This window comes from Bos grunniens, chromosome 17 (assembly GCF_055505025.1).
Source record: "Bos grunniens cultivar Pamir isolate PY7600 chromosome 17, Bosgru_T2T1.0, whole genome shotgun sequence".
Lineage (NCBI taxonomy): Eukaryota > Metazoa > Chordata > Mammalia > Artiodactyla > Bovidae > Bos > Bos grunniens.
The window spans coordinates 54,329,066-54,345,429 of NC_141181.1; the positions used below are offsets into that span (position 1 = coordinate 54,329,066).

Here is a 16,364-nt window from a genome sequence, read left to right on the forward strand (position 1 = left end):
CCATGGCCTTCAAGACCCTATGCAGTCCAATCCCTGCCTATCCAGTCTTACCTCATTCTTTACTTCTCCATACTATTTATGGAATAGGCATACAAGTCTTCTTAAGTTCTACAAAGCTTCTATGGTTTTTGTCAGCCCCAGGACCTTTGCACATTCTATTCTCTTTGTCCAGATTACTCTCTCCTCCCCAGCTCATCTAACTCATCTAGAATTTATCCTTCAGATTTCAGCTGAAGGGCTCCTTCCTCAGGGAAGACTTCTCTGATTTCCCCAAATAGGTCAAGTCCCCCTATTACAGGCTCCGAAAACATCTTCTTCATCATGATACTTATCATAAGTTACAAGTTTACATTTATTTGAATTATTTGATTAACATTTATCTCCTCGCATCACCATGAGAGCAGCAACTTATTTATCTTTGATCTCTAGTAAATGCCTGCCAGGAGCCGGCATATTGCATATTGAGTGCATATTGCATATTGCATATTGAGTGCAGCACTTTCCACAGCATCACCTTTCAGGATCTGAAATAGCTCAACTGGAATTCTATCACTGCCAGGAGCCAGAGTGAGGAACTCCGCCTGTGGCAAAGGTCATGAGGAAGGAGGCTCGGCATACGCAAAGGCGGGATCGAGCCTCAGGAGTCCCCCTGGAAATTCTCGAGCATCTACCCCCAAAACCAAAGTCTGCCTACTTTCTGCTTTGTGCTCTCACCTACACCTCTGACTTTTGGGGGAGGCTGTCCCCCACTACCTCTCTCTGAAAAAAGAGTTAACTTATAGCTCCAGTTAATAAAGTTCCTGGGTGTGATAGTGTCTCAATCTACAAACTCCTTTGGAAATCCTCTAGCCTGCCTGAATAGGTTTTTCCGGCCACATGTGATTGCTCAAAGCCTCCCAGCTGTGAGAGGCATGAGATGTTCTAAACTGTCTAAATACAGACTCCTTTGAGCAGTTAAAAGATTGATTAGAAATTGTATTGGTGAAGGGTTTTTCACTTGTTGGGCCAAGGTTTGCTGCTAAGTCTCCATATCCCTTACCTGCTGTGTCCCTGGCAGTGTATTGATTAATATAATTGGTGTAAGTAGTAGCTTTAATGTTTGTAACCTTGGACCCTTGAGTTAATTCTTTTTTGTTGTAGCCCACCACACCTTTGCCCTATAGGAATGCAACTTTAATGCTTTTGGAGGGTGGCGCCTGCCTAATCACCTTTAGAGAAAAATAAGTTTTCTGAAGAAAGGGTCTTAAAATGTTAACAGGCCTCCGGGCCAGAAGATGATGCAAATCACCTAAACTTTTGCATATGATAAGTTTGCAGGAAGAAAGCCTGGCTTACTGTATGACTCTACCCCTTCCCCCATTATCCTCTATGCATAACTTAAGGTATAAAAACTACTTTGAAAAATAAAGTGCGGGCCTTGTTCACGGAGACTTGGTCTCCCCATGTCGTTCTTTCTCTCACCTTCTGGCTGAGTTATTTCAGCCTCTTTTCTCCACTGAATTTCCTCACTGAGCTATCCTTATTTAACCACTCTTTATATCTTTAATTAACGCTTAATTGATCTATTGTTTCCTGATGATCCCCGATGCCGTCTCTCCTTCGAATACCCTGGATCAGCCGGGGCTGGACCCCGGCAAATGCCTAAAAGAAAACTCCTGTTTACCTGTAGTCTGCTCATAGCACATCTGACACCAAATATGTGTGGGGTTTTCCAACACAAGCAATTCTCCAAAACTCTCTAGACACCAACTGGGTGTCTTGCAATTCAGTTATGACATGAATCACCTGGAGTTAGCATAAACCTCACAGGTTAAGGGCTCAGTGCCACAAGATTGTCCCCCACTTCAGACATCCAAGGCTGTCACCTGTATTTCTGACCAACTCGTTATAAATTGGGGGTTCCTATAACCCCCTCCTCAGGTTCAGTAGTGGCTCATAGAACTCAGGAAAACACATTTACTCACTTATTATAAAAGATATAATAAAAGATACAGATGAATAGCCAGATGAAGAGTTACATAGAGTGAGGGCCAGAAGCGTCCTGAGTATAGAAGCTTTTGTCCTTGTGGAGTTGGGGGTGTACCACTCTCCCCAAATGTGGATGTGTTCTTCAATATGAAAGGTTTCTTAATCCCATAAGGTAGGGATTTTTACAGAACCTTCATTACATAGTCAAAATCAGTGACTAACTGAATTTCCATCCCACCCCTCTCCCCCACTCTGGAGGATAAGGGAATAGGACTGAAAGTTCCAAGCTTCTAATCATGGCTTGGTCTTTTGGTGACCAGCCCCCTTCCTGAAGTAATCCAGGAGCCCACCAAGACTGGCCTCATTAGAATACAAGACAGCTCTATCTCCAGGAAATTCTGGGGGATTTAGGAGATCTGTGTCAGGAACTGGGGGCAGAGACTAAAATACATCTTTGTGTCATAGTGCTTCAGGGTGTATATGTTGAATGAATGTGTCAGTGAATAAGACTGCTGATTTGGGGATCTTTTGAGAAAAGAAAGTAAAAGGAATACTTCAATAAATACAAATTGCACATTTTTTTTTATTATTATCAAAACAGTTAAGACATCTGCATTGCCAAGCTAGAATTAGGAAGGTTTTAAGAAGGATTCCCTCTAAAGAGAGGAATACAAGTCTATAACCAATGCTACATGAAATCAGGCAGGGTTACAAGAAAGCAGATCTCTGATACAGAGATGAAGCAGTGAATACTGTGCAATTACTATAACAGAAGAATGGATTTAAGTACAAAAACCAGACCCTATAAAATGTGACTTTAATTAGGATGCCTTTGGCGATGACACTGTTTTCTACAGTAGACTAAAAATAAGAATATAAATGTGATGCATGTTATTCTAGGAAGTGTCAGACATGCAGTTGACGTAACACTTCACCCTCTCACCCAGAGCATCTGGGAAAGGTGAAGGAAAACAGTAGGTGGATCCAGTGATTATTTGTCATTCCAAATTCTGACTCCATCTGGGGCCTCCACAAGGTGAGAGAAACACACTAGGAATAAGGCACCAAAAAATTTCATGTGAAGGCTCAGAGGCTATCAGAATGTAAATCTGTAGCAGGTACATAGAATTCTTGGAGTAAAAAAGTTCAGTTCTGAAGAAGTCATATATAATTCACTTTTCAAAAATATCTCTGAAAGGTAGTAAAAATGAGAGTTAAATATGGCCCAATTAACTTGATTCCTGAGTTTAAAGCCAGATAAAATGCTAGGTCAAAAAAGGAAGGTTTTTGTTCATATTATTTTACATTAATACAGTAGAAAGCTGGTGATTTTTAAAAAGTATCAAAATGCTAAATATTAAAGAGTATGTATAAAAACTCACACACCATTTATTAGTCACAGTTTTGAATAGTGCTCTGTATTTATTGTTTAAAATAGTTGTCATTTAGAAACAGTCTGTTCTAGTGCTAAAACCTTGAAAAGGAAATCCTGAGGAGGATCCTAAAACCTGCTATTCATTTTTATACTCTCAGTGGTTGATGGATAGAAATGGTAAGAGCTTTGAGTGTCAATTGCTTTTTAAGTAGCAATCAGACTGTATCCATTATAACTGGTTGCGAAGTACAGGATGTTAAAGGCATAAAGGTGGCTTTTATTTTTTCTAGTTTTTAACAGCAATAGTTACTTCCAGTCATAGAAATGTGATGTGGATTGCAATGTACTGGGTAGCTCAGCAGTTAGATTTGATGGATTCCAGAGCTGGTCTGGTGAGTTACCTGATTTGGTCTGCAGTCACATACATATTGCTGAAGATATATATGGTGCATATATATACACACACATATATATTGCTGGCTTAAAACTCAACATTCAAAAAATGAAGATCATGGCATCCAGTCCCATCACTCCATGGAAAGTAGATAAGGAAACAATGGAAACAGTGACAGATTTTATTTTCTTAGGCTCCAAAATCATCGCAGATGGTGACTGCAACCACGAAATTAAAAGATGCTTGCTCCTTGGAGGAAAAGCTATGACAAACCTAGACAGTGTATTAAAAAGCAGAGACATTACTTTGCCAACAAAGGTCCATCTAGTCAAAGCTATGATTTTTCCAGGAGTCATGTATGGATGTGAGAGTTGCACCATAAAGAAGACTGAGCACTGAAGAATTGATGCTTTTAAACTGTGGTGTTGAAGAAGACTCTTGAGAGTCCCTTGGGCTGTAAGGAGATCAAACCAGTCAATCCTAAAGGAAATCAGTCCTGAATATTCATTGGAAGGACTGATGCTGAAGCTGAAGCTCCAGTACTTCAGCCACCTGATGTGAAGAGCCAACTCATTGGAAAAGATCCTGATGTGGGGAAAGATTGAAGGCAGGAGAAAGGGAAGACAGAGGATGAGATGGTTGGATGGCATCACTGACTCAATGGACATGAGTTTGAGCAAGCTCTGGGAGATGGTGAAGGACAGGGAAGCCTGGCCTGCTGCAGTCCATGGGGTCACTAAAAGTCAGACACGACTGAGGAACTGAACAGTAACAATACATATATATATATTATGGCTGATTCGCATTGTTTTACAGTAGAAACCAACACAACTTTGTAAAGCAAATATCCTCCAATTAAAATAAAAGGAAACCTAAGCCCTCGAGGGGCTCCAGGGATATCTAGGCTGCCTAAGAACCTTAGAACCAGAGAGGGTGTAGGCTGAGTCTACATCCTATGAGTCGGGCTTGCTGTCTGTCCCAGTTATCTGTTGCTGTATAACAGACAACCCCAAACATAGTTTAAGATAACAATTCTGTTCTGTGGGTTCACTGGGAAACTCTCACTTAGAGTGTCTGTGCAGCTGCAGTCATATGTTAGCAGGATCTGAAATAGTCTAGAGGCTTCTTCTCTCCCATGTCTAGTGACAGGCTCAGATGTCTTGAGTGCTGGGCGCTGGTCAGGCATCTCTCCTCTCCACGTGACTGCTTGGGCTTCCTCACAGCAAGGTGGCCTCCAAATGGCCACGTTTTTACATGAGAGCTGGTTTTCTTTGCAGCAAGAGTTTCAAGGGACAGGAAATGGAAGCTATCAGCATCTTAGGACCAAGACCCTGAATCAGATACAGCATCACTTTATCATTGGATAAAGTGAGCAAAGCTGTCAAGACCCAAGGGGAGGAGATATAACTCTCAGGTCCTGTGTAACAGATGTCAAAAAAATTTGTGGCCACTTGTATCCCTCCTCATTCTTTAACCAGGACCCAAAGGGTTGGGCATTATCCTAGTCTCACCTCAAAATGATCTGCTTCGTATTCATCTAGTTAAAAAAAAAAAACATTATTTTTTAAAAAATTCATTTTTGGCTGTTCTGGGGTCTTCATTGCTATGCATGCACGGGCTTTCTCTAGTTGCAGAGAGCAGGGGCTACTCTTTGTTGCAGTATGCGGGCTTCTCATTGCGGTGGCTTCTCGTTGCGGAGCATGGGCTCTAGGGCATGGGCTTCAGTAGTTGTGGTGCATGGGCTTAGTTGCTCTGCAGCATGTGGGGTCTTCCTGAATCAGGGATTGAACCCATATCCCCTGCATTGGCAGGTGGATTCTTAACCACTTGGCCACCAGGGAAGCCCATATTCATGTAGCTTTTATGCATTAATAAGAAAATTTGTGTACACTGTCTCAATTTGCTCTCCTAATTGTGAAACAGTAGCTTGGCTAATAAGGCAACTAAGGCACAGAGGTTAAAGGCCTGGGATCGCAACCTCCTAGGGATAGAATGGAGAAATGAATCTGAATCTCTTGACTCTCATCCATGCTGAGGGATTCTGGTTTATCTGTTGTTTGTTTACCCCGTCACTTTGCTCTCTGACACCCGTAGAGCTGGGGGAGAGGAAAGCCCATTTCCCTTTGGCTGAAAATCTGGACATACATCCTTGCAGGTGAAGCTCAAGGTGCAAGCAAAGGCAACGTTCTGTGACTGCTCAGCGCATCAGTAAGGACTCTTGAAGCCACTGTACTGGCCTTCACTCTTGGGGAACTCTCTCCGGATCCTCCAGCGGCAGCAACTGGGCAGGATGGCGAAGTCAGCCAGGTCCTGGGAGCCAAAGCGCCAGGCAGTGTAGCTCCTGTAGGCACAGTGCCGCAGCCGGCTGTTGGCAGAATCTGCATCCAGCACCAGCAAGGGCTCCTGGTACTGCAGTAGGAACTGCAAGGCCCGCCTGGACAGCACAAGGTCCCTGAAGAGCTCTGAGGTGGTGATACAGGCACCCGGCTTTTTCCGGCAGCACAGCTCCTCCAGGCATCTTTGGTTCTCAGGGAGTTGCGATGGAAGGCAGTTCCCGCACTGGCACCAATCCGGGCAGTCCCTGGATTTAACGTGCACTTCTTCACTGAGCAGCTGGATCTCCTCTGGTTGTCCGGGAATGGGGGGTGAGTCGTGAAGAGACAGATGCAGCCAGGACAAGTCTGCAAAGTCCAGCTGGGGTCTCTGAAAAAGGCAAGTTTCCAAACCCATCAGCAGTGACAACCCCTAGGGTCCTGGGTTCTTTAATTTTCTTATGAACTTATAAAATTACACTTAATACTACATTAATACTAGTAGCTCTCTTTTTTTTTCTTTTGTACCGTTTATTTTATTATTTTTTTAGGTTTATTTTAATTTTATTTATTATTATTATTATTTTTTACTTTACAATATTGTATCGGTTTTGCCATACATCAATATGCATCCGCCATGGGTGTGCACGTGTTCCCAATCCTGAACCCCCCTCCCACCTCCCTCCCCATACCATCTCTCTGGGTCATTCCAGTGCACCAGCCCCAAGCTTCCTGTATCCTGCATCAAACCTGGACTGGTGATTCATTTCTTATGTGATATTATACATGTTTTAATGCCATTCTCCCAAATCATCCCCCCTCCCTCTCCCACAGAGTCCAAAAGACATACAGATGGCTAACAAACACATGAAAAGATGCTCAACATCACTCATTATCAGAGAAATACAAATCAAAACCACAATGAGGTACCATTTCACGCCAGTCAGAATGGCTGCGATCCACAAGTCTACAAGCAATAAATGCTGGAGAGGATGTGGAGAAAAGGGAACCCTCTTACACTGTTGGTGGGAATGCAAACTAGTACAGCCACTATGGAGAACAGTGTGGAGATTCCTTCAAAAACTGGAAATAGAACTGCCATATGACCCAGCAATCCCACTGCTGGGCATACACACCGAGGAAACCAGAATTGAAAGAGACACGTGTACCCCAATGTTCATCGCAGCACTGTTTATAATAGCCAGGACATGGAAGCAACCTAGATGTCCATCAGCAGATGAATAGATAGGAAAGCTGTGGTACATATACACAATGGAGTATTACTCAGCCATTAAAAAGAATACATTTGAATCAGTTCTAATGAGGTGGATGAAACTGGAGCCTATTATACAGAGTGAAGTAAGCCAGAAAGAAAAACACCAATACAGTATACTAATGCATATATATGGAATTTAAAAAGATGGTAATGACAACCCTGAATGCAAGACAGCAAAAGAGACACACATATATAGCTCTCATTTATTAAATGTACACGTCAAGTCTGTGTTTCGCAAGCATCGCCTCATTTAAGCTTTCGAAAAACCACATGAGGGCTTCCCTGGTAGGGCAGTGGGTGAGAATCTGCCTGCCGATGCAAGGGACAAGGTTTGATTCCTGGTCTGTGAAGATTCCACATGCCACGGAGCAACTAAAGCCCGTGAGCCCCAACTTCTGAGCCCATGTGCCTGGAGCCTGTGCTCCGAAACAGGAGAAGCCACTGCAGTGAGAGGCCGGTGCACCTCGGTGAAGAGTGGCCCCTGTTCACTGAAACTGCAGAGGGCCAGCATGTAGCAACGAAGGCCCAGAGCAACCAAAAATAAATAAATAAATTTTTTTTTTAAAAAAGGAAAACCTCATGAGCTATGTGTCCTGATCTCTATTTTACAGGTTTGGAAAGTGAAATTCAGAAAAGCCAGGGCTTAGTGCCTATATCCTCTGTCAGAGACCTCTGGGCCCTGCCCACCTGATCTAGGCAGTTCCCCTCCTCTCAGGTCCTTCTCTTACCACATGATGATGTTCTATGCTCTTCATTAATACTTACCACCATCTGAAATGATCTTATGAACTGGTATGTTTCCTGGATGATTCTTCTTCCACAGGAAAACAGGGGCCCTGTTTGCTTTGTTTATTGCTTGTGTCCCCAGTGCCTAGGACAGTGCCCAGCACATGGTAGACAATAAATATTTGCTGACTTAGCTCTCCTTTCTCACCATGCTCCCTTTTCTGAAAAGTCCCTTTGTTATCCTCCAAGGGAATTTGCCATAATTGCCATCATTTATGTCTATGTGACATATACCTTCATTCACCAGACAGAGTGTGAGTTGAGTACATTAAAACTAAATGGTTCATGTACATGACTGTACACAGCACCACTATTATAATAGCCAAAGGGTGAAAATAACCCATGTCCATCAGTGAATGAATGGATAAAAAACTGTTATGTTCAGGACTTCCCTGGTGGTACAGTGGTTGAGAATCCACCTGCCAGTGCAGGGGACGTGGGTTTGATCCCTGGTCTGGGAAGATCTCATATGCCACAGGGCAACTAAGCCTGAGCACCACAACTACTGAACCCATGCTCTGCAACAAGAGAAGCCACCACAGTGAGAAGCCCACACGCCACAAGAGAGTAGCCCTTGCTTGCCACAGCTAGAGAAAGCCCACATGCAGCAACAAGACCTACACAGACAAAAAAAAAAAAAAATTGTGTTCATACAGCTGTGAAAAGGAATAAATTACTGACACATACTAAACGTGGCTGTTTAGCTAAACATGGATGGAACCTTGAAGACATTATGCTAAATGAAAGGAACCAGACATAAGGAGACAAGTAAGATTCAATTTACATGAAATGTCCAAAATAGGCAAATTCATGGATACAGAAAGCAGATTAGTGGTTGCACAGGGCCTGGGGAGAAGTGAGTGGGAGTGGCTGCTGAATGGATTCAAAGTTTCCTTTTGGGGTGATGAAAAAGTTCTGGAGCAAGGCAGTGGTGATGGTTGCTCAGCATTGTGGATATACTAAATGTCACTGAATTGTACTCTGTAAAATGGTTTAAAAGGTAAATTTTATGTTGTGTGTCTTTTACTGCCCTTCCTCAGTATATGAGAGTTCACTTTATACCCAGACCTGATAAAAACATTACAAGAATGGAAAAATTTTGGCCAGTCTCTCTCAAGAAGAGATGTAAAGTTCTTAAATATTAGTGAATTGAATTCAGCAGTAAATACAAAGAATAATACATTGCATTCAATGTATTTTATTGCAGCAATGAAAGGTTGGCTTAATCTTTGAAAACCAATCAGTGTAATGTACTAAAAAACAACAAAAAAAGAAAACTCATTATTTGAAAAGCCTGAAAAAATACATTATTTAAAACTCAGGATCCAGTCATGATAAAAATTCTTAGTGAACTAGGAGCAGAGGGGAATTTTCTTAATCTGATAGGGTATTCTTTAAAAACCCACAACAGGGAATTGCCGGGACTCAGCACTTTAACTGCGGTGGGCCAGGTTCAACCCCTGGTCAGGGAACTAGGATCCCTGCAAGCCATGAGGGAAGCCAAAAAACAAAAACCCTACAGCAAATACAATAGTAAAATTAAAAAAAAAAAAACTTTATTCCTGAGATAGGAAATGAGACAAAGATGCCTGCTCTTAACATTTCTGATCAGTATCCTGCTGGACATCCTAACAGGTGAAATAAGCATCTGGAGCTGGAATAAACAAGAAAGGAGCCTCCCCTAGAGCCTTCAGAGAGAGTACAGCCCTTCTGACACCTTATTTCAGACTTCTAACCTCCAGAACTGTGAGAGAATACACTTCTGTTGTTCTAGGCTCCCTAGTTTGTGGTAATGTATTACAGCAGCTGGAGAAAACTAATGCAGTCAGTGAAGATGTCCAGCAGCCAGAACTGCTGGGGAGAGTGTGAATGAGAACACCCCCTTTAGAGAACTTATAAGCAGTAACTATGAAAGCTGCACACAGGCCTGCCTCATGACTTGGCAGTTCCGTTCTCAGGTGCCATATGTTTACTGTAGCGGCAGCATTGGCATGAACCCCAAAGTGGAAACTAACCAAATGGGTAGTTCATTCAACAATTGAATGGATAAATAAATTGAATGTTTATAAAACAAAAAATTATACAACAATGAGAATGAACCACTGCTACACACAACATCATGGATGACTCTCACAAAAATAATGTTGAGTGAGGGAAGCCACTCAACAGAGTATGTACTGAATACATACTATAGGATTCAAATTTTGTAAAATTCTATAAGAGGTAAAATGTTTGAATGCAGGGTAACGTCTACTTTTAAGGGAAGATAGTAATTGGGTAGAGGCATTAAAGGGCCTTCTGCTAGTAATATTCACTTTTAAAGTCTGGGTGCTGGTACCATGTGTTGCATGGTGTTTACTTTGTCATCAGTTATGATTTATACACATTTCTAGATATATTTACATTTAATAGTAAGTATTCTTTTAAAAAGACTGGGATTTCCCTGGTGGTCTAGTGGTTAAGAATCCACCTTGCAATGCAGGAGACACAGGTTCGATACCTGGTCGGAGAGCTAAGATCCCATATGCGGCAGGGCAGCTAAGCCCACACACTGCAACTGCTGAAGCCAGAGCACCACAACTAGAGAGGCCGTGAGCCTTGACGAAAGATCCCACATGACGCAAGGAAGATCCTGTGTGCCACAGCTAAGACCCCACACAACCAAATTAATCAATTAATTAGTTTGAAAAGACTAATGAGAATTCCCTGGGGGTCCAGTGGTTAGGACTCCAGGCCTCCACTGCAGGGCGTGTGGGTTCCATCAGGGAACTTAAAATCCCGCAGGCTGTGCCGCGCAGCCGAAAAACAAAAAGCAAGCACTAAACAACTTACCAGGACTTTTTCACCTTTGACATCTTGCAGACGTCTCCCAAGCAGTCTTTCATTTACCATCCTAATACAGGGTTCATCCACAAAGGACACATATTTTAATGTCTAGGAGATAAAAATTAAAGGGTTAGCCATTTTAGTACAGCGTTACACCTACTGTGTATCTGAACATATCTAAAGGCAACTGTTATTCCTACTTGCCAAATGACAACCCGTTAAACAAGCTAACCAGAAACTCGTGCTAACTAAGAAAGAATTGATTATGAGTATCAGAAATGGAGCCCCCGCCACCTTAATTTGTAGACTTAGAGGATCCACAGCTTACTGCCTATTATCTCCAGGTACCCCAAGTGCTATATAAAAATTCCTTTGTTATGTTCCCTCAATTTCAGTTATGCTAAGGTTGAATATCTCCTGAAAGTTATACTATTGCAACTTAAATTATTTATATCTTCATTAAATTGCCTCCCATCTTGGGCCGTGAAATGGTGATTAATTTTAGTTGCAAAGATGAACTTTGATTTTAATTGCAAATACATGTACAATGAACAATGAATTGTGCATTCAGCCGCTACAAAAGGACAGCAGTGTTCTTGGTCAAGGGAAAGAAACCCTCTTTGTTGTTTTTAAAGTACCAGAAATTTCTCTTTGATTGGAGGAAATCATGGATTCCAAAATTAATCAAATTCCAAATGAATCAAATCAAAACCATACAGGCGAACTAAAATTTCCTTTGACTACTCCCCTATCCGAGGCTCCTTTCCGTAAGCAATCACTGTGAGTGATTTGTGAGTGTCCCAACCTTTTTGTATACATTTATTACTTCCCCACACACATTTACATGTGTGTGTATAATGCACATAAAAATATACAGAATATATATGTATATATATAAATAGACATATATACGTGTAGAAAATACATTAAATAGTTTTTGTGTATAGTTGCTTTTTAGCCTATATATCATACCACAGATATTGTTCCATAGTTTGCTTTTTCACTTTCAGCAATCTTGGATATTTGCTCATGTCAGTACCTCTAACATAATAGTTATCAACATGGATTCTGAAACCAGCCTGCCTGAGTTAGAATTCGATCTCTGCCAACTATATGACTTTGGGCAAATAATTTATCCTTCCTGTGCCTCAGTTTCCTCATCTGCAGAAAGATAACAGTAGTACCTATCTAGAATTCTACTGATGATCACACAATCCTATAAACCCACCTATAAGGCTGTGTGAAGGTTCAGTGAGTTAACGTATACATAGCACTGGGAACTCTATATGAGCATTTGCTTTTATAATTATCTGCGTCATGTTTTAAAACTGGTGCCAGGCATTCCCTACTATGGACTTATCATAGTTCATTTCACCATTCACCTGTTGGGCATTTGGGCAGATGCTCTTCATCACCGTCACACATAGCACTGTGATAGACATCTTGTACACGTGTACCACTTGGGTACCCATGTGAGTGTTTCTCTAGGGCAGGTATGGAGAAGTAGAAATGCCAGGGTGTAAAGAATATCCTGTTTAAATGTTACTAGATTGACAAATTGTTCTCCAAAGTTATTATACTTTTATTGCACAACCAGTTTAATAAATCTGACCAAACTGACAAATCCTGGAACACAAACATTTGTTTTCCCTATATCATGCTTCTCCATTTTTGCCTCTTTTCTTCACTACAATGAAAGGATTCATCTGACGGAGAATGTGGATTGGGGTAGGGTCCTGATACTTATCCACCACGGGATTGACTGCACCTGTGATCGTGGCCTTATTTCTGCACTCTCCTCAGTGATCCAATAGGCCCTTCAGGTGTTTTGATTTTGATATCCCGTAGACATATCGAGTCTTACCCGTGTTGGCTCCACAATGGATTCATACTTCTTCTTGTAGTAGTATTCATTGACTGCGCAGGGTTGACAGCACTTGCACCAGGGATAAACATGCGATCGGCAGTATTTACTTGAATAAGTGTTGATGAGCATGTCAATGAACACGGTGGCCTGGAAAGAACCAGACAAGCACCTTGTCAGTGAAACTTTCTTTAGCCACATCATTTTCATAAAGTGTGAGAAAAAGAATCTCTTACCAAACCAAAGTAGGAGAGGGTTGAACCAATGTACACGATCAGCTGGATGATGTCAAATTTCCCCCCCTTGAAAACAGAGTACAAAAGATTACTTGGTTGAAATTCAGAATCATGCTTTTCTGCTCTAACATGTAATTGTAAGTTCCAGCAGAGGAGGGAGTCTAGTGCCATGAATTTGACAACTGCATCCAATGTGTTCACAGCAACAAAGATTAAGGAGACTGAAAAATGAATCCTATTCCTTCTGCTTCTGTCTCTCAGGATGTGCTTGAAAACAGGGGTGTTTTAAACTAAGAAGTTTTAAACTAAGAAACACTGAGAGGAGAGCCACTGAAAGTTTATTTTTCCATTCGAGGTGAGGGTTTCAGAAGAGCTTTCCCTAAAAGTGATTTGAAATTACTTTGGAAACAGAGGGAAGGAATGTCTGCACAAAGTCTCCCCTTAGATGTCCTTGTGATTTTTATTCTCAGTATCTTTGTATCTTCTCACTATATCTCATTGATTCTTGTGGGGCTTATTACCACGTTAGGTAAATAATATGCTGTCAGACAAGATATGTGGGCATCCATTGGTTTTTGCATCTCTCCTCCTTTTGGAGACAGCATGCCAGTTTTCCTTTGGAGAACCATCTCTGTGCATACTCAGTCCCTGTAGTTTGCAGGGAAGAGGCTGGTTCCGGGCTGGTCTAGGACCGTTGGGAGTGACCCTAGTCATAGTGATTAGTTCATCAGTGAGTATGTGGCTCATACTGGGCCAGTCAAAGCCAGTGGCATCTGCTGAGGCTTTTGCTGAGATGTTCTCTTTCCGTAGAGGTTGCTAAATTGCAAAGATATAAGTAGCTGCTGACACTACCACCTAGAGATGACCCACCGGGAATGACGCCAGAACAGAGGAGAAAAATGTAAGAGATGGAGGGGGGCAGGTTCCTCATGATGTTATTAAAACATCTGGATTCAGCAATATCTGAAGCCTGAAAATTGCCTCTGGATTTATCAGTTATATGAACTAAAAAAAAAAAGGACTTTTTCCCTTTTTTCCTAACCCAATTTGAACTGGGTTCTGTTCCTTACAAACTGTTTTACAGAGGGATCTCTCTCTCCTTTTTTAAAAAATTATTTTTAATGAAAGGATAATTGTTTTACAGTATTGAGTTTGTTTCTGCAACCCATCAGCATGAATCAGCCATAGGTATACATACGTCCCCTCCCTCCTGAATCTCCCTCCCACGTCCCGCCCCTTCCCACCCTTCTCGGTTGTTGCAGAGCTCCAATGTGAGCTCCCTGCGTCATGCAGCAAATTCCCACTGGCTACCTGTTTTACATATGGCAGTGTATGTGTTTCCATGCTTCTCTCCCCATCCATCCTGCCATCTCCTTCCTCCCCCCTCCACGTCCATAAGTCTGTTGTCTATGAATGTGTCTCCATTCAGTTCAGTTCAGTTGTTCAGTCGTGTCCGACTCTTTGCGACCCCATGAACCACAGCCCGCCAGGCCTCCCTGTCTCCATCGCTGCCCTATAAATAGGTTCGTCACTACCATCTTTCTAGATTCCGTATATATGCATTAATATATGATTTCTCTCTCCTTTTTAAGCATCAGAGTATTTTTAAAGTTGAGTTATTAGGTTTTTTCCCCAAGCCCACTCTTGTACTCATTAGATGACTTGTCCAGGAACAAGGACATTTCTTCCCCTTTTATATCCCACATGCAAAGTGCATAGTGCCAGCTAATGACTATGACCAAAGCATTCACCCTTTGAGATACTATGGCAGTAATTTAAGACACAGTCATAGGAACGGAGATGCCAGTGGCTGAGAGCGGAGAAGAGACTTACCGTGCCGAAAACCAGGATGTCAAATCGGATCCCGTAAGCTTTTATTAGGGTCCGCTTTTCAGTGTTATTTTCCTTATAGTACTTGGCATATCTGTAGGAGGAAAAAGATCCATATTTATAAAGACCTATCTGAAACTGCTGGTATTTTATGAAAAGAAAAACCAAAACAGTAGCCGATCTAGTCTTCTAGTCTTCTTTCAGCTCTCCTGTTGTTAGCAAAGGGAAGAACACAAATTTCTCTCTCTCTTCACCTGGAACCAAAGCACCACCTCCCCACATCACCTCCTCTGCTTTTGGCAAAACAGAGTGATGGAAAGTCTGCTTTAAAAAAAAAAATTATTTTTGTATATTTATTTAGCTTCCTTTGTGGCTCAGCTGGTAAAGAATCTGCCTGCAATGCAGGAGACCTGGGTTCGATCCCTGGGTTGGGAAGAGACCCTGGAGAAGGGAAGGGCTACCCATTCCAGTATTCTGGCCTGGAGAATTCCATGGACTGTATAGTCCATGGGGTCATAAAGAGTCCAACACAACTGAATGACTTTCACTTGGCTGCTCCAGATCTTAGTTGCAGCATGCAGGATCTCTAGTTGTGATCTTCGAACTCTTAGTTGTGGCATATGGGATCTAGTTCCCTGACCAGAGAGATTGAAGCCAGGCCATCTGCGTTGGGAGTTCAGAGTGTTACAGACATTTACAGCAAAGATATAAGTAGCTACTGACACCACTGCATAGAGATGACCCACTAAAGATGGACCACCAGGGAAGTCCCAGGACATTTTTTTTTTTTTTTTTAGTTTTCTGAATGTTGAGTTTTATTTATTTTTTATTTTTTTTCTTTGAGTTATTAACTCATAATCTACTTATAGGTGTGGGGAGAGAAGAAAACAAAAAAATGAATGCTCTGCCAAAATATAGTATGGAACATCTGAAATTCTTATTTTTATCTTTTTTTAAGCTCTCCGGATCTGACATAGAGATGAATTAGATGTTCTCAGCACTTTCCGTGCCTGTTTCTGGCCAAAGAGGTTTCAGTTTCTTTGCATCTGAATGTTCTCATTTAATGACAGCACTTTCTTTTGCTCTATTAACTGATTTGCTTTTTAAAATGCAAAGCAAGCATGCATCACCACTCCATGCCCCAGGGTTGCATAATCTCTCCATGCAAGCTATTTTTCCTGGAAGGTTAACACTAGTAAATACTTGAATTTCAGTTTTCGGGGGCTTGGTATGGTGGTTCTCATACTGAGGGCAAGAATCACTTGGGAAGCATTTTCAAAAGGCAGATTCCAGGGCCTCACCCCCAAAGGGTGGTTTCAAATGGTGTGAAATGTTTCTGGGAACCTGTATGTCTAGGAAAGGGACCAGCTGGTTCTGATACAGGTGAACAGTGGACCACACTCAGAAATACCAGGCCCTCATGGGCAAGGATGCTTTTGCGTGCTGTAGTGGGTTGAATAATGCCCCCGCCAAAGGCAAGTCTCAAGTGCTTAACCC

The 16,364-nt window shown here is 41.9% G+C and overlaps 1 protein-coding gene across 3 annotated transcripts in view; it reads right to left on the minus strand.

Annotated features, from left to right (window-relative positions):
- Nucleotides 1–2,531: 2,531 nt before the first annotated feature.
- The window catches only part of P2RX7 (purinergic receptor P2X 7), a 60,648-nt gene continuing 46,815 nt past the window's right edge, over nt 2,532–16,364 (minus strand). For all 3 annotated transcript variants that reach the window (XM_086347678.1, XM_086347680.1, XM_086347679.1), the window contains 5 exons: nt 14,871–14,961; nt 13,038–13,103; nt 12,802–12,951; nt 10,944–11,045; nt 2,532–6,440 (listed from right to left, as the gene is read on the minus strand). In XM_086347678.1, the coding sequence (XP_086203804.1) occupies nt 5,943–6,440; nt 10,944–11,045; nt 12,802–12,951; nt 13,038–13,103; nt 14,871–14,961 (907 nt within the window). In that variant the 3' untranslated portion in view covers nt 2,532–5,942. The remainder of the gene's footprint in view (nt 6,441–10,943; nt 11,046–12,801; nt 12,952–13,037; nt 13,104–14,870; nt 14,962–16,364) is intronic.